This window comes from Patiria miniata, unplaced genomic scaffold, assembly GCF_015706575.1.
Source record: "Patiria miniata isolate m_02_andy unplaced genomic scaffold, ASM1570657v1 HiC_scaffold_6, whole genome shotgun sequence".
In the NCBI taxonomy this organism is placed as follows: Eukaryota; Metazoa; Echinodermata; class Asteroidea; order Valvatida; family Asterinidae; genus Patiria; species Patiria miniata.
The window spans coordinates 11,626,056-11,649,773 of NW_024037073.1; the positions used below are offsets into that span (position 1 = coordinate 11,626,056).

Below are 23,718 nucleotides of genomic sequence, written 5' to 3' on the forward strand. Positions count from 1 at the left end.
AAATCATTTCAAATTATCAAGGGCATTTAATATACAAAACCAAACTGCCCTGCACATTTTAACGTTATACTAAATTAAACCAAAAAAATCTACAGAGAAAAAGCGGTCATACCTTATTGAAAATATAAGGGCATATACATAAAAAATAATGGCCAATAAAAAAAATCACATGGGAGTAGTGTCACACACCATTCTCAAAGTAAGAAACTGAAATAAAAGGTTTGAAGTTGCTTCCAATTACGAGACGGTGTTACATCAAAAATGGCAGAAGACAACGTGTTCCACTCCCTTGGATCAAACGCAAAAGCTACACATGTATATTCGGCTCAAAAAGAGTGGAAAAGGAAGGGTTCTTCAGGAGGAACAGAATCAATTTCAGGGGAAAACAAGCCAAAGCTTTGGCAATCCTCTGTAGCCTTCAAGGTATATGTGCGTATATGTTAATGTGTTCTTGAAGGAGATTGTACCTTTCACTCACAACCCGTGATTTATGCAGCTATTTCTACCGTTCTTAATCTTAACTTTAACCACGTGTTATTGAATAACAACGAACTGAACGAGGTTGTTGTTACAAAAGACATAATGCTATCGGATCATTGAGTCCCTTGCTGGCCTTTTTGGCCCCGCCTATCTTTACGGTCATCGTCAGTCACTCGATCATGGGTCAAAGAACCAAACGTTGGGCGTCACCCTCGTCATCAACATCATGATCGTTTCAATTTTAGTCGACGAGCTTAATTGCCAAAGACATCCCTTTGCTTACGCAGACCCTTCCCTCAATAGAAAAAGGTGCATTTTTTTAACTATCCTTTCCGTTATTTGGCCAACATATTTTTTTTTACAATCAAATGTGCCAACCCACTTTTTAAAATCAAGATGCAAGCCGGGCAGATTGTCCGACGTCAATAGCAGATGCCACTCACACCACTTGAAATCTTGATACATGAAATATGATATTTTCTTTACAGCAGAATCGTGTATATCACCTATCGTATCTTTTATCATACTGTTTGGTTAATGAATATATGATCCAACTGTCTCTTAAATATTCTGCGGGATATTGCAGTTCATTATGCTTTAGCCTCTGTAAAGAAGTTCCATTAATTATGTGGTTACATCCTGCAACTAACCGTAATGGACATAGGCTTCTCCAATATTGTTCTTCAAAGTCGACATCTAGTATTTCTGTACGTGATTCCGTATGATCCGGTAAAGATTATTCTTGTGATGACTCTAAAGTCGGTAAAACTCTGCTACTACATGAACTTCTATATTTAATGTGTAATTAGGAAAAGGTAAAATTTGTGAGACTTAAAACACACCCGTTGAGTTTTTTCCGCACAAATATTGATTAATATTTGTAGCAGGGACCTCGCTCTTTTGCAGGACTTCAAGAGTAATTCCAGGCGCAACAATGGTGCCAGTGAATGCATGCAGTGAGGGCCAAAAAACGCCACAATAAAATGAATTCTCATTACTTCACTTTTTTATCAGAACTCTCTTTCTTCTTATTATACAATAAAGACAAATGATAGGAGTTTATTTTACTGTGTGTTGAAGACCGATTGAAACAGTATGCCGGTCACCACAGAACAAAGAGGAAAACTGATCGACATCTACTTCGAGACTAAATTGCTTGTTAAAGATCAAGAGGCATATTGTCTTCAGTTTTGGGTTAGAAAGGTGCCCGATAGAAAAACAGTCTTGAGGGTTGTAATGAAATTCCATGTCAAGAGAACTGTTCTAATATAAACAAAGGGAGGTCCGGCCGGTGCAGAGCAGTTAGAACCGCAGAGAACATTGATGCAGTCCGTTAATCCAGGACACAAAGTCCAAAGAATTCATATTGAGCATATCCTGCATATCCAACCTGTGACAATCCTGAAATTGATGACTTTTATAGACATGGTCATAACTCTTGACAGAGGTTAAAGAAGTGAAAATAATAAATACTAACAACGACCTCCAAGACCTATGTATCAAGATGGTATATTTCATATACATGTACCAATATGTAAAACCATGACGATATATAAAACGTTTATTTTGTGGCTTTTCTTATGGCCCAGCATGTATCGATTCTTCCCCCGCCCCTTGCACGCATACCAGATATAACTTGCCGACATTCTAGGTATATCCGATTGTTTTCTTTACTTTACTCCACATACTGCTAATGGCACTGCCCGATGCAGCTGCAGCTGCATCTTTGACTGCAGCTTTAGTGCCTTCTCTTTGTTTTGTCGCTTCCAGAGACCCTACTCTTTTCTCCCAACCTGTATTTTTCGTTGCTTTCTCCGATTCAATCAACACGTCTAAGTACTCTCTTACTCCTACGGGATTAGGGTTGAGGGCGATCTGTTCAAGGCGCTGGGCACTACGGTGAGACTCCTTAATCAACTCGGACACAGCAGCTTCCGCAGTGGCTAGATCAGCTCGTAATTTCTTGATCACTTCTTCACGGGTTTGTTTTCGCCCCTTTGCGTCTCTGTATCGGTTTTCGATGTCAGCATAAGTCTGTTTCTCTCTCACCATTTTCCAATGATATCTGGAGTTCTCGTGAACGTGGTCGCTCGAGGGACATTTGCCGGGACACACAGTGCAATTGCCCCACGACATTGCATGGCAAAAACGCTTTAATCGAGAGTAGGTACATGGGTGATGGCAGGTGTAGAGGCAATTGGAACAATTCGTGGAGCCCTGCTGATCTGGAATTTTTTCAAGTTTCGCAACGTTAGCCACGTATTCGAAAGACTTATGTGCCTCTATTTCCTTTTCATGCTCTTCAAGCATTTTTATGTCGTTGTTTAACTGCTGCTCTTGTTCACAAGCGAACTGAATCTGAGGCTGCAACCCTTTCAGAGCAATCTCCAGACATTTTCGTTCCTCAAGAACAGCCACTGTGAGGATAAGACTCTGTGGCTGTAGGTCATTAAGAGCATCAAAAAACTCCTTCATACTTGTATACCCCATTTCCCAGAACATTGCATCAAACGACTTTCCCCCATCTCCATGACTAGCAAATAGTGCCGAGCTGTTGAACTTAAACGTCTTACTGATTGGTAGCTTGGCCTCTTGAACTGCCTCGAGCACTTTTGGTGGTTGCCCGTCAAAAAAGGTGATTAGCAGCAAGATGTTTGGCTCAATGTTCTTGCCAAAAACGGAAAGGATTGACTCAAAGACATACGTTTGTGTTCGGGTGAGACGTGCTTGTGAAGACTGAACAACGAAACCTACGGCATCAATGTGATCCACACCGTGGGCTTCAGGGTGAGTGAAAAACTCCTTGATCTTTTCAACAGTAGCTTTATCGTGCTCAATACCTCTGGTGTCCCCAAACCCAGGCGTGTCAATGATTGTCAACGTGTAGGGAACGTTGATATGATCGTTGCTGTTGATTGTGTACGATCTTATATTTTGAGTTTGACTGTAAGCCTGTGATTCAGGCGCTTCCCCTCGTTCGTCTACCAGCTTGAATCTGAAGTTATATTCCCACTTCACCCCTAAGATGTAATTGGCCATCGCATTGATTAGGGTACTCTTACCGGTGCCTGTAGCACCAACGACCATTATTACCTTGTGAGGTGAGTGCATCCTCGATCGCACACCCACAACACTGTAACTACGAAATGATTGGGTCGAAGAAACTGACTCCTCCTTCAAAGGAACCAGGAAAACAATTGGGTGCCCAACTTCTGAAGGTAGCAATTTAGAGCTTTGGGCAAGCTGCTCAACATATGTGGCCACGCTTCGGGGGCTGTCACTGGCGCTGGCTATAGGCCTACTCATGGTGAAGACGCTACGTCCAGATTTAACCTACAGAGAACAAATAACGCACATGCGCTTTAATGGCTTATAGAGTCAGGGTTTTGCCGGCCGAGATGAGGAAGCCTATACTCACTAATTCACCGAGTCTCTCACACTAATTGTAACTTTTAAATTACACTGATCTCTAAAATTTGAAAAAGGATTAGTGGCCCACCTCTTATTGCAATCAAATAGGCTAAGTCCAACCCATTGTATAAGCCACATGCGTGAAAATGTTTTAAAGTGAATAGTCATTTTGAATCGATATAACTGAATTCTGTGAACTCCGAGTGCGACCAGTTTTATTAGACTTGCCTCGTCTCGTTTGAAATTTCATTATTATGGGCTTCCAAACACGTGCAGGACTTTTCATTGTAATAATATTCTTGGGTTCATAACCGGACAGAGCTTTTAAACAAAAGTGGTTTGGCCTTCTTTCTAAATCGCTTTGAGATATAGAATATATTGAATCGCTTTGTTGATACGATGGAAAGCGCTGTATAAGCGTGACAATTTCAATTGTATGTAATCCAATTAGTTTCTAATATAAATACTATCCTCTATCAGATGACAATATAGCAATTAAACTGTCAACACCCTTAAACCATTGCCTACTTTATTAAGTGAATCACAATAAGTATTGTTAATTTTCAAAGCTCAATCAAGGTTTCACGTATCGCTTGTTAAATAAAGGTTTAAAGCTCAATCGAATGTTCAGGTTAAAAATGAGTAATAAATTATGTTGGCTAAAGTTTATATGAAACCAATATTGGATAATCACACTTTAGTTAATAGTTAACTTATGATCTCGACTTTAATATTGGTATAACTATGTTCCCTCCGTGTGTAAGACTGTGGTTAAATTAATGAAAATCTAACTAACACACTAGCTCAGGTTAACCAAAAACCAATTCAAAATTACAACAAAGAGGTCCATCCAATTCAGCTCTCCGGTTTTTGGTTATTGTACATTTCAAAGAAAATCTAGACATTCTCGTCACCCGCGCAAGTTGCGGAACAAAGTGAATTACCTTGAAATCGCAGCGTAGTTCAGAACAGTGGATATTAGGGTCCCTCTTACTAACCCTGTGTAATAAAAAGTAGAGGTAGAGAGAAAAATAAAACCGAACCAAAGTAACCAACTGCATCCTTCCTGCCGCCGAGACCCGGGCCAACGCGAAGACAGAACACACAGAAGATTAATTACTTTTTATTAACAGTTACAAAGAGATATACGATACATATACACATGTATTGTCAAACCCCCTCCAACCCCCCCCCCCCCCCAAAAAAGGCGTTGATGTATTACAAAATAAGGCCTTGAAGCATTACCAACTGATAACTGAAGCTGACTTTAACCATAGAGCAGGGAACTATCTATATATTCCCTTCGTTTCATTACCAGAGAGAGATGATGGTGTTTTTTAAACAAGGTATGGCCTCTGTCAAAATGACAGCAAAACGATAAACAGATGTCAAAAGTGAATTAAAGAATCAAACTTCGATCAAACCTAAATGAACCACAATAGTTATGGTGAACTTTTAAGCTTAATCAATGCTTCACGTATAGCTTGATAAATATAGGTCTTCAATTTTAATCATAGGTCCAGATGAAAAAGAAGGAATACATTATATTGGCTACATTTTGGTATACACCAATATTGGATAATATTTAACAAGTATGTACATTTAAAGCTCAAAACAATTAGAGTGGCCAGATGTTTCATCCTTATCAAGGACTTTTTCAAGGTAAATCTTTGTTATATTCTTTTAATATGTAAGATTGTGGTTAAATTCACAAAACAAAAAATCGGTTTATTCCTGCGTATTAACTTTCACAAGAGAAATATTTTCAAACCTTCTCCAACTCAAAAAAGCTTTTACAAATCGTAGAAGTATCACCGACTGATAGGCTGACTTTAAACTCAGACCAAATTCCCGCTTCTGGACGTAAAGTATATGTAAAATTAAACTGAACTTCTTTTTATCGGATGAAACATTATTGATATAATTTTACCTTTGATAACATTTGAACTGTGTTGTCAGATTCCGAAAAATTTGAAAAATGGCGGTCGGGGCATTCAACGACTGCTTTGTGACTAAACAGGAATATTTACAAACAGCAGTCGTAATCACCTTTTTTCACATTGCTGATAAAAGGTATATTCAGCGAATACATACTGTCCACGTTCTCCTCTGGCATACACGAGGGCTTTTTGTAAATAGCATTTGAATCTTGACCTTTGACAGCCAGTACAGAGGCAATACGGTGTCATGACCGCAATTCCCCTCAGGAGTTCCTTGGCACGTTTTGGGGTAGGGCAGCTCAGTAGCGTATCCAGTGAGGGGGCAGGCCCCCCCCCCCCCCCCGGCGAATATTTTTGACATTTTTTTTTATATAGCAATGATTGAAAATGTTTATAGATTTCTTCTGACATCAATCCCACCAAAGAAATTCCTCTCAACAACGATTACAATGCGCCGTGAAAATATCCATATAATAATATAGTATACATAATAATGGTCAGTTTTGAAGAGCGCCCCCATTTGAAAGAATGGTACCACCCCCCCCCCCCCTCCCCCCCTCCCCCCCCCCCCCCCCGACCGGTTTTTGATTTTATGGAAGACAAGTGTCCGGAGAAAAACATGTCTACATTTCGGCGCGGATGTGCAGTTGCCCCCCACCCCCCCCCCCCCCCCCCACCCCACCCTAGTAGCTCCCATTCAGTTCTTAGAACCTTGTAGAGTTTTGTCAATTTTCAGTCATTATGCGCCTTTCAATTGTTTCCAGCCAATCGGAGTCGACTTTACTAAATCTTGACGTCATTTCATTCCCAAATCAAGACTAAATGGTTTGCATTTCGATTGCAGTGTTTTGTAATACAACAACAACCGGCCACATATCGCGTAAAAACATGATACAGAGCGCGTGACACGTTTTTTTTTTGTTAATCCATTGTCTATGTGACGCGCAACGGGTGAATGACCGAAGTCTTCGTATAAAAGGCGCCCGCTGATTGGTCAAAATCTCGGCGGTCAAGAGGCGGGTTCTTGCCTAATTAATCAGCAAATCTGTTCGCACGAAATTGTTACACAGTCTAGGGCAGCGCGAGGGGACATTTGATAGGCGCGTTGCGCAATATTAACTCAGTTGTATTGAACTTGTAAATAATGGCTGAAGAGTGCAGTAGACATATCTCTAGAATGTTTCAAAAGGCTGTGGTCCCGGCAAAATGTTCATGGGCACGGGAGGCGGGACCGCGGAGGGGGGGGGGGAGCGGTGGGGGGGGGCACTCACCCCCCCCCCCTCCGACAACAAATGTGCCCCTCTCGTGGTTACAAATGTGCCACCTCGAGACGAAAACAAAACTACCCCTCAAACGTACACGTATGAAAGCATAATTATGATCGCGCTACAAATAAAACTGTCTCCTCTCTTGTTATGCAAAGCTGCTTTTCAGAAACCCCTCTCGCATTAACCAGATAGTGCACTTTCTAGAGATGGAATACTACCATACCTATCGAAAGCACAAACACCCCTCTCGCAATAATAAATTGTGCCCCTCTCGAGATGGAAAATTGGTCATCAAACAAAATAGTGCTCCTCTCGCGATAACTTCTGGAGATGGAAAACAGACCCTGGAAAACACAATTAGTGCCCCACTCGCATAATTAAATTGTGGCCCCTCTCAAGATAGAAATTGGCTCCTACAAAATAATAGTACTGTTCTTCACGCGATTAAAATGGTCACTGAACTGTTCATCAAAAGTAACAGTGCCCCTCTCTCGATTATAAAAAATGGCCTCTTTATAACTGGGTAAAAGTAACACAAAGAGCAAGATGGACAACGTGTTTATAATTTATTCCTCGTTATATTGGTTTATAGCGAAATGAACGGAACCATATTCTTTTTGATTATACATGGATCCCTTTTATCGCATTTAAAAATACAATAGTTGCAAATTCCGCAGTTGACCTTTGGGGGAGGTAAAGAAGTTCCTTTTGGAATATTTCATAAACATGGGGTATTTTGTTTCAAATTTGAGAAATTGTCAACTAAAGGGCGGTATACTATTTATGAAAGACATGTATGTTCATTAATTGCTTATAATGATTTGCTTAATCCCATTTTTATTTTTCATTTTGTCATTTTCAAGGGTATTTTGAGACCTTTTTGGTTTTATGCTAAATGCAAATTTCAATTATCATGAGGAATAGTGCGATGCCATGTTATATAGAAACCTTAATGTAACAGCTAGTTTCAGCACTAAAAGTAATTTTGGATATTTCGCTGTGATAATCTTCTTTTCTTTGTGATTTGTTGTGTCAGTAGGCCTACATGGCAGTAAGCCAATGCCGGAGCAAAGTTTTCACACAAACGTTTTCAATGAGCACATTTTTGGTTTCACAATTTGAAAAGAAAACACCTAAACTGAACAGTTTCTTCCTCAAATGACATCACGGCAACAGCACCCTCAGTTGTCTGGAAAAGAATTGATCATTTTAAATGTTTAAAGAAGAGCACTTTTCAATAAGATTAACCAAAACGGTGTGTCCAATGGTTTTCATACATTCAAGTGGAGTAAAAAATGGGGAAAAAAATGTTCCAGAGAAAAGTTCACTTTATCGGTCCTCTAATGTATGCGCATGTAGAGTAGATAAGTTCAATAAAATAGTTGGAAACAATTTTGGTGGTAGTATTTAGTTTAACATCTTACATATGCATTCTATTCAAGTCAGTGTAACTAAATGAAATGAAAAACAGACACAAAAATTTTTTTTTGAATTACCAGCTTTCACAATGCAGACACTTTGCTTTGGCTACGACATTTTAAAGAATGAAACCCAGAATTAGAATACATGTAGTTATAATTAAAGCTATCTCTGGAGAGGGTGCATGCACATAAAATCATGTTCATTGTCTCTTAATTTGGCTAGTTCTGTCTATTCCACTAGATCTTTTCAAATTCATTCTGATGTATAAACATTCAAATATCTTCGAATCTTTGTACACTGTGAAGTCTTAATTTGATTTTCCAATGCTCAACATTTACAGAATCAACAAAGTTTTGTATGATCGCCTAAATCCATTTGTGAATTGAATACATTTCAAAATACTTCAGAATGATTTCATATATATATACAGTATTCAACTTTCTTTTCTAACGAATGCATGCCAACAAAACAATTGAATTAAAAAGCTTACTAATTTGTCAATAGAACGATATACATTTAAAGTTAATGGTTGCGAAAACCGTGAACTAAACTACGGAGTGATACGGTGCAACTTTCGAATTGTTTTCCTTGTGCGTTATAGGTGTTTACCATTATACGGCCAAGTACATCATTTTACACAATCGTCCACACATTCTAACACGCAATAATATACATGTATATAAATACTTCTTTTACATTAATCTGTTGATTTCTTTATATATTGCAACAACTGAAATTTGCTGAAATTCATATAACCATATCATAAATGATTTTAAACACAATGCTTAAACCTTGAAAGCCATCGACAAATTAGAAAACGTATACAGCTCATGTTAATACAATATAGTCTTTAATAGTTATATATGCAATCACATTGTTAACAGTAAAATAAAATCATTTCGAAAAGATAAAAGGCATTTTATACTACACCAAACTGCACTTCAAATCTTAACATTATACTAAAATAAACTAATTACTTCTAGCAAAGAAAACAAAGAAACTAAAGCCACTTTCTTGAAGTTGCATCTTGATACGGGTCGATGTACCATCAAAGCAACGTATTCCGTTCCATTGGAGCAGACGCAAAAGTTATATATCAAGCTCACAGACAGTGAAAAAGAAAGAAGTCAAGAATGAACAGAATAAAGTTAAGGAAAGACAAGCCAAATATATGGCAATCCTTCCATGTAGCTTTACAGGTATATGTCCTGTTATGGCAATGTGTTGTTGAAAGTGATTGTACCATTCTCTTGCAACATTTGGTTGATGCCAGATTTCTACATTCAAAACCTTAACTTGAACTGAAGAGGATTGCTGTTATCAACAATCTTTCTTCGAATGAATGAGACACAATATACGACGTAGTCTCATGGTGGCCTTTGCCCACGATTCAATGCATTAATGACACACTTAATTGAAAGAACAACCACTATAGGACAATCAACTTCAGTCGATAAACCTGCCGTAGACATCGCTCTGCTAGATTGCAGGGGAATCTACGAGTTTTGTACAGATTTTGTATGTGGATACATTTGTACAGAAATATTTTAAGGCATTAATTCTCCTCACAGGGTATTTCGAGCGTGTTTTCTGATGTTTGCCTACAATCCCGTATTTTGGCTCCCGTATAGTACCAGTTTCTTTGAGCCCAGTTGCATGCACCGCATATTTGCTATCAAACTTTAGTAGACACAATTTGGGAAGGTCGAGATCATCACCAGCCCCGGGGTACCGAGTCAGTGTGGGTCGAGTGCTGACGCTCGTCCATCCCCAAACAGAAAAGTTCAAAATATTTAAACTTTCCTTTTCGTACCTTGGCTAACATGTATCGTTTTTGTACTTTTCCAAGGTGCAAGCTGATATTATTGTCCTTTGACTTCATAGTAGCCTCATCAAGATGATACTTCTTCAGTTTCAGCTGAAGTTATAAAGCAGAGGTTGTGTATACATAACACTCATCTAATCCCTTTACACGCTGTTTGGTCAATGTCCATGATCCAGCCGTAACTCCGCTGTCTCTTTAATAAGTATTCTGCTGGAGATCAGACATTTCCTTTGAGTGATTACATCTTTCTTATAACTATAATCGGCAACTACTCCAATATCGTTCTTCAACTTCGGCATCCATGCAGCATAGAGTAATTCTGTTAAAAATTCTTCGTATGATCTGCCAGAATTTTTTTTTCTTCTTGTGGTGATTTCAAATTCGAAAACACCTTGTAGTTAGTACTACTTCTCAATATGTGTGATTTCGAAGTGTAAAGGGTTGCGTGGGGTTTAAAACACAGCCATGGACTTATTGAAATTTCCATGAAATCGGTGATACGAGTAGCAGGCACCTCACTCTTCAAAGGCAAAGCTCATGCAAATATTTACACATGAATGCAACCTGTTTCCCGTTTAGAGTCACTTTAATTTGTTCCCAGGAAATGACTCGGGAACTGTGGTGTGCAAATAAACGCCCACTTATATTTTGCAGAGTAATTGCAGGCAGAGAAAAAAAAAGTCAAGTCCAGGGACTATTCAATTGGAATCGGCAGTGCAAATTCGACCTTTGCCAACTATGTACGGCTTCCAGATCTAGGTCTTCTTAAATGGTTTAATTACTGTGTTCCAAAAGTTTACCGTCACATTGTCTGACTCAGCTGCATTTTTAACTACAGCCCTAATTTTTTCTCTTTGTTTTGTCGCTTTCAGAGACCCAACTCTTTTCTCCCAACCTGGATTTTTTGTTGCCTTCTCCGATTCAATCAATAGGTCTATGTACTCTTTTATTCCTATGGGATTAGGCTTGAGGGCAATCTTTTCCAGGCGCTGGGTACAACGGTGAGACTCATCGATCAACTCAGACACAGCTGCTTCCGATTGAGCCAGATCAGCTTCAACTTTTTTGATCACTTCTTCACGAGTTTGTTTTCGCCCCTTTGCGTCTCTGTATCGGTTCTCGATATCAGCGAAAGTTTGTTTCTCTCTCACCATTTTCCATTTATATCTGAAGTTCTCGTGAACGTGGTTGCCCGAGGAACACTTGCCAGGACACACAGTGCAATTGCCCCAAGACATTGCATGGCACCAAAACTTTGCTCGGGAGAAGGTGCATGGGTAATGACAGGAGTAGAGGCATTTTGAGCAATTCGTGGAGCCCTTGTCAGGATCTGGAATTTGTTCAAGTTTCGCAACGTCAGCCTCGTATTCGAAAGATTTACTTGCCTCTATTTCCTGTTCATGTTCTTCAAGCATTTTTTTGTCTTTATTTAGCTGCTCTGTTTGTTCACAAGCGAATTGAATCTGAGGCTGCAACCCTTTCAGAGCAATCTCCAGACATTTTCGTTCCGCAAGAACGTCTAGTGTAAGCCTAAGACTTCGCGGCTGTAGGCCGTCAAGAGCATCAAAAAACAAATTCATACTTTTATAACCCATACACCAGAACGCTGCACTAAGCGAGTTTCCTCGACTGGCAAATACTGCCGAGTTGTTGAACGTGAACGTACTACCGAAAGGTAGCTTTGCCTCTTCAACTGCATCGAGGACTTTCGGTGGTGACCCGTCACAAAAGGTGATCAACAGCAATATATTGGGCTTAATTTCTATACCAAAAACGGCAAGCATTGACTCGAAGATATACCTTTGTGTTGCGGTTAGACGTGCTTGTGAAGACTGAACAACAAAACCTACAGCATCAATGTGTTCCACACCATGTTCTTTAGGATGAGTGAAAAATTCCTTGATCTTATCAACAATAGCTGTATCGCCCTCATTACCTCTAGTATCCCCAAACCCTGGTGTGTCAATGATTGTCAACGTGTAGGGTCGACCTTTGATATGATCATTGCTGTTGATTGTGTACGATGTTACATTTTGTGTTTGGCTGTGAGCCTGTGATTGAGGCGCTTCCCCTCGTTCGTCTACCAGCTCGAATCTAAAGTTATCCTCCCACTTCACCCCTAAGACGTAATTGGCCATGGCATTGATTAGGGTACTCTTACCGGTGCCTATAGCACCAACGACCAATATTACCTTGTGAGGCGAGGGCATCCCCGATCGCACACCGCAACTGTAACTACGGAATGCTTGTTTCGTAGAAACAAACTCCCTTTTTAAATGAACCAAGAAAACAATAGGGTACCCATCCTCTGAATATACCATTTGAGAGCTCCGGCAAAGCTGTTCGGCATATCTGACCACACTTTTGGGGTTGTCACTGGCGCTGGCGGTACTCGTGACGGGCATGCTATGTCCAAACTTCACCTATAAATGAACAAATAACGAACCAACGCTTCAATATACCTTATTCACCAGGAAGCCATTTTTGATCGTGTTTCCTGAATGTATTTTATAAATTGTAAACTGTTGAATGGGATGCTGCCAGACTTTTCATGCGTTCCAAGCATTAAGTTTTTGTATTTAGTTTTTTTTTATGGCTTCAAACATTAGGGTTTGTTAAATCACAAATGTTAAATTATTCATCGTAGCAGACTGGTATTAAGTTGTAATTTTATGCCATTGCTTTCATTTCTATTCGCAAGTTCCAAAATTAAAGATTGTACCTCGCTTTTAATTTAATATGGCCGACTCGTGAATAAAGGCTATGACGTATATTTTGTCGGGTTTTGCCCCAGATGTGGAGGCATATACTCAATTATTCACTGACTCCCTCATTCAGTGTAACTTTTGAATTAGGTTTGACCCAATCGTTTGAAATAGGATTACCAGTTTTAATGCCAATGAATAAGTTAAGCCCAAACCATTGTGAAATCCATATATGCATAAAGATGTTTTCCAGTGAATAGCCATTCTGAATTGAAAGAAATTAATTTACGTCATTTTTTTTCTTTCTTTATGTAATGTGTGTATTGCAGCGTGCGTCTGTTTATGATGTAAATCGAGGACACACATGTGAAGCATCGTCGAGTAACTGAAGACAGGAATCAAGGACGTCCCCCATTATAGAAAATGTATACAAAACCAATGGGATATATTGCAAAAAAGTTGGGGTATAAGCAAAAGATCGATGATGATGAACAATAGAAAATCCTAAATTTACACCACAAACAAACTTGTGTGCGTGTAAACATGCGTGCATGCATGCAGATATCGAGAGTATATACTGTGCATGTTTATGGTCGAGAACACACATGTGAAACATCCTTGTGTAATTGAGGACAGCAGTCAAATCGAGGATGATCTATATTACAAAACGTGTATAAAACCTATGAGAGCTCTTGCAAAAAAAGTTGAAGTTTGAACAAAGGATCGATGATCGCAGTGACGTCAACGTAATATCTAGACTCATCTGTATCACGATTGATGTTCAATCGGAGTTTGAAATTCCTGCTTTGATGAATAAACGTTGTGGGGACCAATTGCCTGGAAACAAAGAAATATCCGTTCTAAACCAGTTTCTGCAGGGTTGTGCCCACTCAATAAGAAACCCGAACGTTTAATACGTGTAATATGTTTTCCCGGCCAATTCCCAAAATTTTCTGATCATTTTCATTATCAGCCAATCAATTGTGCTTGATTTTTATACATCAGATCAAATTTGGGTTCCTTTTTCATCCTTGGGGCATTCAATTTCATTTTTTAAAGATTTTGCTTGTAACGTTCGTATTCGTTTGGGGGCATTCCATTTCGCTTTAATGCATTTAAGATTTAATTTGAAGCATGATTAAATTAATTTATTGACACCTTTGATTGTTGACGCGTTCAAATTGGCAAATGTCGCTGCGCATATGACGTATACTGTAAGACCGAAATTTGTACTGTCCCTGAACACCCGTACTACCACTCTCACAACATGTGTTCCACATTACACTCCAAGGTCTTCACGTCACTCTTTTCCAAGCAATACACCCACAGCTTCCAAGACTGTGATTGCACCCTTGTACATGGGTGAAATGACCTCATAAGGGTACTCCCCCGGACTGACCATTACGTCAGTCCATGGTCAGTCTATCTTTATTCAGAAATGATGTCATATAAGTTATGTTTTCCCTTAATGACATCATCTCCTATTTTCACTCAAAGTTGCCCCTCGGAAATTGTATAAAAGGTCCACGTTTTCCCACTTCGTTCAACTCTTCAGAACCTCTGTCTTCTGTATTCTGTCTCCAAATTCTGTATTCTGTTACCCAGCCATATCCATAAGCTGATTCAGCCGTATGGTCTGAGGTTATAGTTCTGTACATACACAATACCGGTAGTTCTTGAAAATAAACAAGTTTTCCATTTAGCTAAGCTCATAGTCATTACCAGTGAGTCTTTGTATAGTCTTCGTAGTCATCGTTGATCCTGCTCTTAGTCACAGCTACTATTCCTAACATATAGTATAGTCAAACATCACAAAGACTATATCACTAAATTCCATAGGTTACCATTACCACGCTTTTCTTATTCGTTTATGGACCATCGTTTTCATCGTTTGATCTTTCAAATTAAGACGGTTTTTAATTTCATATAATGTTCCTATTTTCGTCAAAATCTTTGTGACTGTTAAAAGTATAGTGTAACAAATTATTTGATAATTATGAGGGATAGACGATGTAACCAAATAATGAAACGAAAAGGGATAAGGGTTTCTACGCTTTCACTGTTGATCTTCTCCACTTGAAACTTTGAAAGTTTGAACAAAATTACGGGCATTTTATATATTGACATATTTATTCATCTTTTAACTTTGTTTACCGTTCCATTTGTTCAATTGTTGTCACTTTTTTATTCATCGCTGATTCACCCATCGATCCGATCCGGGCGTACAAGACATATCGGGGCAGTATGATTGGTAATGGTTGTACCGTCAGGTTAGTCTGAGTATCACCCGTTATCCACGGAGCCAAATCTCCTGTATAACGTCTGATATGTCAAAGCATGCAGATTTATGCAATTTCGCACCTCAGCCAATTGGAGTCAACTTTACTAAATCGTGAGGTCATTTTATTCCAAAATGAGGACTTAACATGTGATTGGCCAATTCGAATGCAGTGTTTTGAATACAACCGGGCGCGTATATCGCGTAACATAATATAAAGTGCGTGACCACAGCCCTTTTCTTGCTGTGTGTAGGGTGTTTTTTATCTGTCTATGACACGACAACGGTGAATGACTGAAGACCCGATATAGAAAGCGCCCACTGATTAGTCAAAATCTAGAGGTCAAGCTGCGGTTGTCTTGCATAATTAATTAGCGAATCTGCTCAAACGTTACAAACCATGCCATGGTCTATAACATTGACTACCATCAGCCATGATATAACTAAGATTTGGAATGCGAAATGCATACTTGACAAACTGTGCAATGTTTGCCCATTAATGAAAATAAACGCCTGGTCAACCCCTTGCTCATGTGCGACGATAGAATGCTCGGATAGTGAAATTGAATGAATTGAATTAGTGAAATTCTTTTAGATTGTCTGCGTAAATTTTCAATTTCAATCTCAATTGAATGTGCTAGGCATTAAATTGAATGAAAACTTTGTGAAAGTTGCCGGAAAACGTATTGGCAGGATGACCCATAAAAGTCGCAAATAAACTAAGTTCCCAAACTGTTCGAAAATACAAAAAAAAATCAGAAATTATTACATCACCGGTCGATATTACATACCGGTCGTATCATCTCCTTCTCACTCTCCGAGGGCGGTGTATCATGTGAGGCAGTACAACCAAACTCGTCTTCCTTTTGTGCCGTGTAGTCGTCAAGTGCAACGTGTTTCAGTGCTGCAATTGCAAAATTGTGAAAGGTTAATTAGAATTAGGGAGATAAGCAGCGCAGCAGCTAAAATATGGAATTACTCTAGGTTTTCCAGGCCAATTTCCTGAAATGTTTATTCACTTCTGACAATCGGTCATTCATTTTCGTCTGAATTTGAATGCACGTCTTATCCCATTTCATTTCAACGAAATTTCAATCGTTTTCATTGTCCGTGCATTCGGATTTGAGAAACAGACGGCCAATTACGTTACCTGTGCATTCATTTACGCAAGCATTTCTTTTCTAAATTAATTTCAGGTACAGCTAATTTGATTGACGGTTAATGAAAAAGAAACCCCTAGTTATATCTGGTACCGATGGCATTGAACTAAAAGTGAAATAGAATAGTGAATATTTGAAATCGCCATCTAAAAAGGAAAAAGAAATCTTTTAAACGAATCTGAATGGACATAAACGAAAGGTGCTGCTCAATCACTTAACTGATTGAACTGAAGTGGAATCGAATGCTCTGGTAGCGAAAATGAAACGCGTGTTTAGAGCGATTCTCAAATTCAGACGAAAATGAATGACCGATTTTCAGAACTGCATGAACATTTTAGGAAATTTGGTCGGGAACACTTATACTAGGCCTACATCGGATTTGTGAAAATTGACATGTATACACACACGGCACTTCATCGAACTGTCTGTCAAATAATATCTCAGAAACAAAAACCTTCGACGTTCTTCAAATAATGTCGACCATTTAGCAATTTAACATTGGTACAAAAATCGTATTTAGTTTCTTTCTTTCTCAATTAACAAATGATTATCCATATGAACCGACGGCACTCAGAGGCCTTATGTGATTCGCGTGATTGTGGAACTACGGTTCTGTCTCCTCGCCCATATCGAAGGCTAACGCCTGCTTCATTTTTTTTTAGTTCAGTACAGCTTGGTGTTTTTGAGACTGGAAAAACAAGTTGAAAAATAGCAATTGATCAATAAATAACGACGTTACAACTGTAAATTCGTTCACTTACTAACCAGTCTTTCGTTATCCAAACATGTTTATTTTCCTTGAAGTCTTTTCTTTTTGTTCGTAACAATTTGGTATGATGATAAAAATAGGAGGGAAAAATCTGAAATCTCAAACAATGTTGTTGTTTTTTACATCATCCGGGATAATGAGCCCCACTCAGGCCCACGAATACTACTAGAGACTAAACGAGTTTGAAATTAATGGAAAAAAAATGTCAGATATATTTTGACTCTAATGCGGATGCATGTTTATTTTCTTAATAAAATGTAGGTAATCCGAAACGCGTTGTCCGATTGTTAAATAAAGGCTTTTCTCGGCTAATTTCACAACTTGTTAAGTCAGTAAAACAACTGTACAGCCGCAGCCATCTCGAAAAAAATATAAGTTCATGTATAAAATGAAATATGAAAAATGTAAAGCATAAAAATGATAAAAGGAATAAATCTGGCAGGTGTACAAAGACAGATTTTCCTCTGCAGACCAAGGTGACCGATTTGTTAATTGTGTGATCACTTTGTGGAAATGTCACATACATTTAAAGGTAATTATGGAGCTCCAAAAGTGAACAGCCCAATTTTCCAATTATCTGCCAGCAGCATTTTTGGTGGTTTTTTTTTTCACGGAAGTCGCGCAATCTTTTTTTTAAATATCAGTTTTCTGCTGGCAGAACTTTGGAATTTACTTTGACGACTCTTTTGGCGTCCAAAAAGTAGACAACTAAAATTTTCAAAATTCCACTTGCAGAAATTTGGGTTGAGCGTTTCGCAAAAATCAAAGTCTCCTATTTTGTGCCAAGTGAAATAATTAGTCGAGGACCAAAATTGGACAAACGAAAAAGCCAATTCTTACTGGAAAAAAACTGTTTTATCTGAAAATGTTTTAAATGTTCCCCAGTCCCAGATTCTTGTTCTCTACATGTTTGCAATGATTGAGCTTGATTGGTATATACAAGTGGCTTCATTATGCAACAATCTTTCTCCGATGGAGAACATAAAATATTCGGGGAAAGTATAATATGGCCACTGATTTATTCATTGAGTTGCGTAAAACAAGAGGAGGAGCCTTTAAACTGCAACTCTCATAGAAACAGAGTGGTGTAATATTATGTCTCGTCTAAACCACTTTCGAGTAAATAAGTCTACGACCAGTTTCTGCTTGTAGTTCTGGTTTCTGCCAAAACGCTCTACTTTTTTTTTTTTTTTTTGTCAACGTTCGGTCCACGACCAGATTTCGAAATTTGCAAAATGTGAGATTTTTGATTCAGTGATAGACCTACGTTGAACTCACTTATTTCTGCTAGTGGGAATTTGAGATTTTTAGTTGTCCACTTTTAAAAGTGGAAAACTTTTAAAAGTGGACAGCTAAAAATCTCAACATTTGGGGCCCCGAAAGGATCGTCAAAGTAAAATCCAGAATTTTGCTGACAGAAAACTGACAATTTTGACAGGCAACAACAGTTTGCGAGACTTCAACAATCAGAAATTCTGCTCACAGAAAATAGGAAATTGAGGTTGTCAACTATTGGGGCATCATACAATTCTGCTCGTGGAAATTTGGGAATTTTTGTTGTTCACTTTTTGGGCGCCAAAAAAGTTGTCAAAGAAAAATCCAAATATTTGCTGGAGGAAAATTGACATTATTTTTATAACACTGAGTTTGCGCGACAATAAAAACCCTAAATTTCTGTTAGCAGAAAATGACAAAGTTGAGTTGTCCACTTTTGGGGCTCCATATATTTGGAAACATTAAACGAAAACATTTTTTTTTTAACTGCGAATTAGAATCTGGCACTCGTACCAACTCCTAAAAAAAATTAGAAACTGTTTTCGTGATCAAAGAGGGGCACAGCTACTCACCTTCTCCAATTGGTTCCAACGAACCACTTTGAGAAATTTGGAAGTCGTGCTGTGGGGGCCTTTTGGAAATTGCACAAGTAGTCCATTCTCCCGACAATAGCGCTGTCGTGCAAACAATATTATCATGTCATGAAAAAACACAAGAAATACAAATAGTTAAGATGTTTTTACAGTTGAAAACAGCCTATTGCACTATATCGTCAGCAGGTTCGCAGCAAGGAAATGGGATTCGATATTTTAAGCTTTATAAGACTATACGGTAAATTATTGAGCCTTCTCACAACGGGGGGGGGGCACATTGCGAAGGCCGATTTTTCCAAACAAATTAAGATTACGTTCTCATGTGCTTGTACTGCAATGACCACAAGAGGGTGCTTTACTGTATTTTGACAGTTTTGATCAGACACGGTACTTTTTTTTTTTGCACAATTTCTCCATGTTTCATGCAAACGCTTTCACATTTAGTACAAACATTCTTTTGGACCAACATACATCTAACTCAACAATCTTGGGCTTCATACGTTACCACCAAAGGGCGTTGTACCCACTACTCGTGCCTAATCATCGTTTTTTGTGATTTTGTAACAACTTGGGATTTTAACTGAATCGACCCCAAACAAAGACAATATTGCAAAAAAAGTGAAAATAAACAGCTACTTTTAATGCCGACAACCGTTGTAGTTGGTCGTGTTATCATAAATTTAAATCCAACGTGGATACTTGACAGGTTCGGGCTACAATGCAAATGTCCTGCTGTTCGTACAAAATGCTCCTGCACATGTCTGTGTGTTCATACCGGTGTTTCGCAAGCCTTATACGGTTGCGAAGGCTTTGCATCGTGGGTTGATAAGCAAAGTTAATCGGATTACGTAACTGGTCTTCACAGGCAGAGCAGTGAACTGATTGCACCCCCTCCCATCCCCCCCCCCCAAAAAAAAAAACCCGTGTTTTGAACGTTATGTGTTTCAAAAAGATGCTCAGTGTGATCGAAATGTTAAATTAGAACAGTAGAAGAAATCCTAAACTTCAGGTCAGTGAAACAAATCGCCGTTATTGATGCCGAAACGTCAATACTGGTCACTGGTAAAGCTGACCTAAAAGTCGTGAAAAAAATCATCTAAAAAAATCCCCGAATCTATTTACCTATCTCACTTTTTAGGAATCCTTACCAGTTTTGATTTCACGAGTAGTTGATCACTAATACCATCTAATCATGTTCCAAATTTCAGTTAGATCTATTTTTGCAAACGCTTGCATTACATCACCCTGTTCTACTACCAATGTAAATTTCGAATTTTGGTCCCAACGGTGACGGGCGCGTTATTAGCAAATTCATTAGCGTGACTCTGGGCGACTTAGCGTTGGTCTCGGTATCAATCAATTGAAGCCCGCCAAAAAGGTAAACATTTATTGATTAATAACTCGTGAAGGAGGGGGTCGTGCACACATTTACTGCACACCAAATCAATGTATTAATATTCGTGAGGCTTGAAAATATTGACATATATTGCAAACACCATTTGCTACAGCTTTTTGACGTATACCCAAGCCTATTTTTCCAATTTTAATGAAAAATACTGAACATATCAAAACGATTTTCAGCACATAGTAGGATCATTATATGGAAAACAAACTCCAAAGAGGCCTAAAGATACATTATTTAAAACGAGAGAAATTGATGTTCAAAATGTTTTGCCTGCGAACATCAAAATGTCTGTGTACAGCCATGTTGTTGCGGATCGAGGCCAATAGGCGTCGCCGTTGTTAAACAAAATTAATCCGATCACGTACTTGGACGCTTTAATAGAGCAGTGAAATGCATGCACCCCGATAACATTACTGTTTTGTTTCTGAGAAAATATGTTAATTGTAGTTGAAATGTTAAATTATAACGGAAAAAGACATTTTAACTTCGTGTCAGTTGAAAAATCGCCGTTATCGATGCCGAAATGTCAACACTGGTTACTGGTAAAGTAAAGTTGGGAAAAAATCGTTCGAAAAAGTCCCAAAATCTATGTATTTATCTCAATTTCTAGGAATCCCCAAGTTGTGTTTTTACGAGTAGTTGAAAACTTATATCATCCAAGTATATTCCGAATTTCAGCTAAATTTGTTGTGGCAAACGCCTGTGTTACACCATTGAGGAAGGAATTCCTCAATGGTTAAACCTTGAACTATCTTTAAGGAAATTTTCGACGCGTTTTTTTTTTTTTGCCGACCAAACTCACTTGCAACAGTAAAGCTGCTATTATAACCATTGAGATTCTACAGAATTTATTTCGGACACCAAATTCATGGCGAAGGTCAATCAGGCTAAGCATAGGGCTAAAATGGGCTAAGCGTTACAAAATATTACAAAATTATAAATTTCAAATGTTTTCACACACAAAAATAAGCTACATCATATTGATTCCGTTGAGTTTTGACGTTACAGTCACATTGGGCGCTGTGGTCCAATGGTTACCGTGTTCGACTCGTGCGCCGCGGTACGGTACACGGGTTCGAATCCTGACGGGGAGCATGGTGCTTGCGCTCTTGGGCAAGACACTTAATAATCGTTATTGCTTTGTCCTTCGGATGGGACGTAAAGCCGTAGGTCCCGTGTGTTGTGTAATGCACGTTAACGAACCCAGTAACACTTATCGCTTAGAGAAGGGGTTTGCCCCGGTGTTTCTGGCAGTGGCTGCAATTATGATGCGCCGCAGCACCTTGTAAACCGGGTGCTATATAATTTCTCATGAGCTTCATATTTCTCATTACTTCCTTTATTGCTCATTACTTCCTTTTAATACTTGTCTTTGAAAAGAGACATAATTACCAGCGCCTATAATACCTAATTGTTGCGCTTTATAAGGCTCTGGTGCAATTCTATCTATATCAAAGTCACTGCATAATGTTATCCTACCTAGTTCAGAGCGGCTCAAAATCTCATCCATTCTGGGCCGCTTTGTGTGGTCATGATCCCAGCATTTCGTTAGGAGGTCACGCAGGGTCTGAGGGCATTCTTTTGGGATTTCTAGGCGTCTTCGTTGGCCTCCGGTGGCTTGCATAAAATCGAGTGTAGTTTCCCCAGCAAATGGTTCCTTGCCGGTGAGAAGCTCCCAAACAACGACAGCGTAAGAGAAAACATCGGACTTGTGTGTCACTTTAGCTTTTGTCTGTGGTTGAGAATTATGACGTTCGCCAATGACCTCTGGGGCCATCCAAGCCCATGATCCCCTGATGTTTTCTGTAGTGAATGTACTCTCACAATGCCTGGCAGTGCCGAAGTCACAGATCTTCAGCGTGTCGTCCCTTGTGATGACCATATTCTGGGATTTCACATCCCCATGCTGGTATTTCTGCTGGTGGATGTAATGCAAACCCCGTGCCATCTCAACGGCCCATTTTATCCAGCGAGGCTTTTTGAAGTGGGCCCAATCATCACAATGTTGCTTTATGAGTTCGTACACAGATCCTTTTTCAGCAAACTCAGCCACAATGGCGAATCCATCAAAAGACAGAGGTGCAACTCCTAAAAACTCGATAATGTTTGGGTGACGTAATTTTTGCAATATCAACGCTTCTTCCCTCTTGAACCTAGCACAGTTCTTTACAGCTACAGTCCTTGGACCAGAAGGTGATAAATATGTTGCCTTCCAGACCGTATTTCGACTGAAAGGAGTACTTATTTCCGATTCCTTTTCTATTTTGTCCAGACTGATCTCATTGAAGTCCTTTTCCTGCCAACACAAAGTGTAAATTTCTTTCATTATTTTCTAACAGGGGAGTGACACCCATTATGTCATCTATTCCATTTAACATAAAAGGGTCCAGAGATGATTTGTTTTCTCGGAAACACACTTCAGTCAGTTGTCGTGTCATGCATAGCTGCTCTATTTCCTCGTCCATGCAACTGACGGCAACGTGAGGCCAGCAAACGATGGCCGTAAAAACTTTTCACTTATCTAACCATCTTGGCCAAACAGTGCATGTATAGAGGCACTTTTTGTGTTTTTCTGTAGTCTCGAATAAATCTCGTAAAATTTCGCGTACGCTTTTGGGCCATGCGTGCTTGAACTCGGGACGAGAAACTGAGGTCAACCAGGGCTGGGTACTGACTGACTTTGTGTACATTTTACCAGGGTTCGACCTTAATTTTTCTCACCAGCTAGCCGGGCTACTGAAACAAACTCTAATTAACTAGCCTGCAGGTGTTTTCACTAGCCCGCATGTTTTTTTTTTCTTTTAAAGAGTGTGCATACACGTAAAACGTGTAAAGAGCCTGAAAGTTAACCCCTGGTGGCGCGCTTCAGGGTCCCTCGAAAAGGGAATTAACGTGTAAAAGTCAGGGTTTATTAAATTAGTTTTGATACATTGATTTCTTAAGAAAATCACCCTCGGAATTTTCTGGAAACTGAAAAATCTCTTGACGTGAAAGAGACATATCGTGCCAATAACTGACCCCTTATCTTCGAAAACATCCGTGTGGCCTCAAGGAACTTGATCACTCGTTCACGCATGAACGTTTATGAAATAATTTTGTGGCGGTTATTGGGTAAAAACCATGGAAAAAATATAAACTTAGGTCAAAAATAAAAGCCTCCGGTTTCTGGTGTGCGCGCGCGTCGCCG

General features: G+C 39.1%; 2 protein-coding genes across 2 annotated transcripts; both read right to left on the bottom strand.

The window, feature by feature from the left end:
- Nucleotides 1-2,127: 2,127 nt before the first annotated feature.
- On the bottom strand, nt 2,128-3,567 carry LOC119743246. Its single transcript, XM_038219650.1, has one exon. The coding sequence runs from the start codon at nt 3,565-3,567 to the stop codon at nt 2,128-2,130; it is 1,440 nt and encodes a 479-aa protein (XP_038075578.1).
- A 12,532-nt stretch (nt 3,568-16,099) lies between these two features.
- On the bottom strand, nt 16,100-22,479 carry LOC119743247 (mitogen-activated protein kinase kinase kinase 20-like). The gene is made up of 2 exons (XM_038219651.1): nt 21,939-22,479; nt 16,100-16,233 (listed from the first exon to the last, which is right to left on the bottom strand). The coding sequence occupies exons 1-2, from the start codon at nt 22,477-22,479 to the stop codon at nt 16,100-16,102; spliced, it is 675 nt and encodes a 224-aa protein (XP_038075579.1).
- Between the last annotated feature and the right edge of the window lie 1,239 nt (nt 22,480-23,718).

Excerpts from the sequence above, each read along its gene's own strand:
- LOC119743247 (XM_038219651.1), bottom strand. The coding sequence starts at position 22,479 with ATGGCACGGGGTTTGCATTACATCCACCAGCAGAAATACCAGCATGGG. Across the intron at positions 16,234-21,938 it reads TTATAAAGCGCAACAATTAG|CACTGAAACACGTTGCACTT; the intron begins GTATTATAGGCG and ends TTGCAATTGCAG.
- LOC119743246 (XM_038219650.1), bottom strand. The coding sequence starts at position 3,567 with ATGGTCGTTGGTGCTACAGGCACCGGTAAGAGTACCCTAATCAATGCG.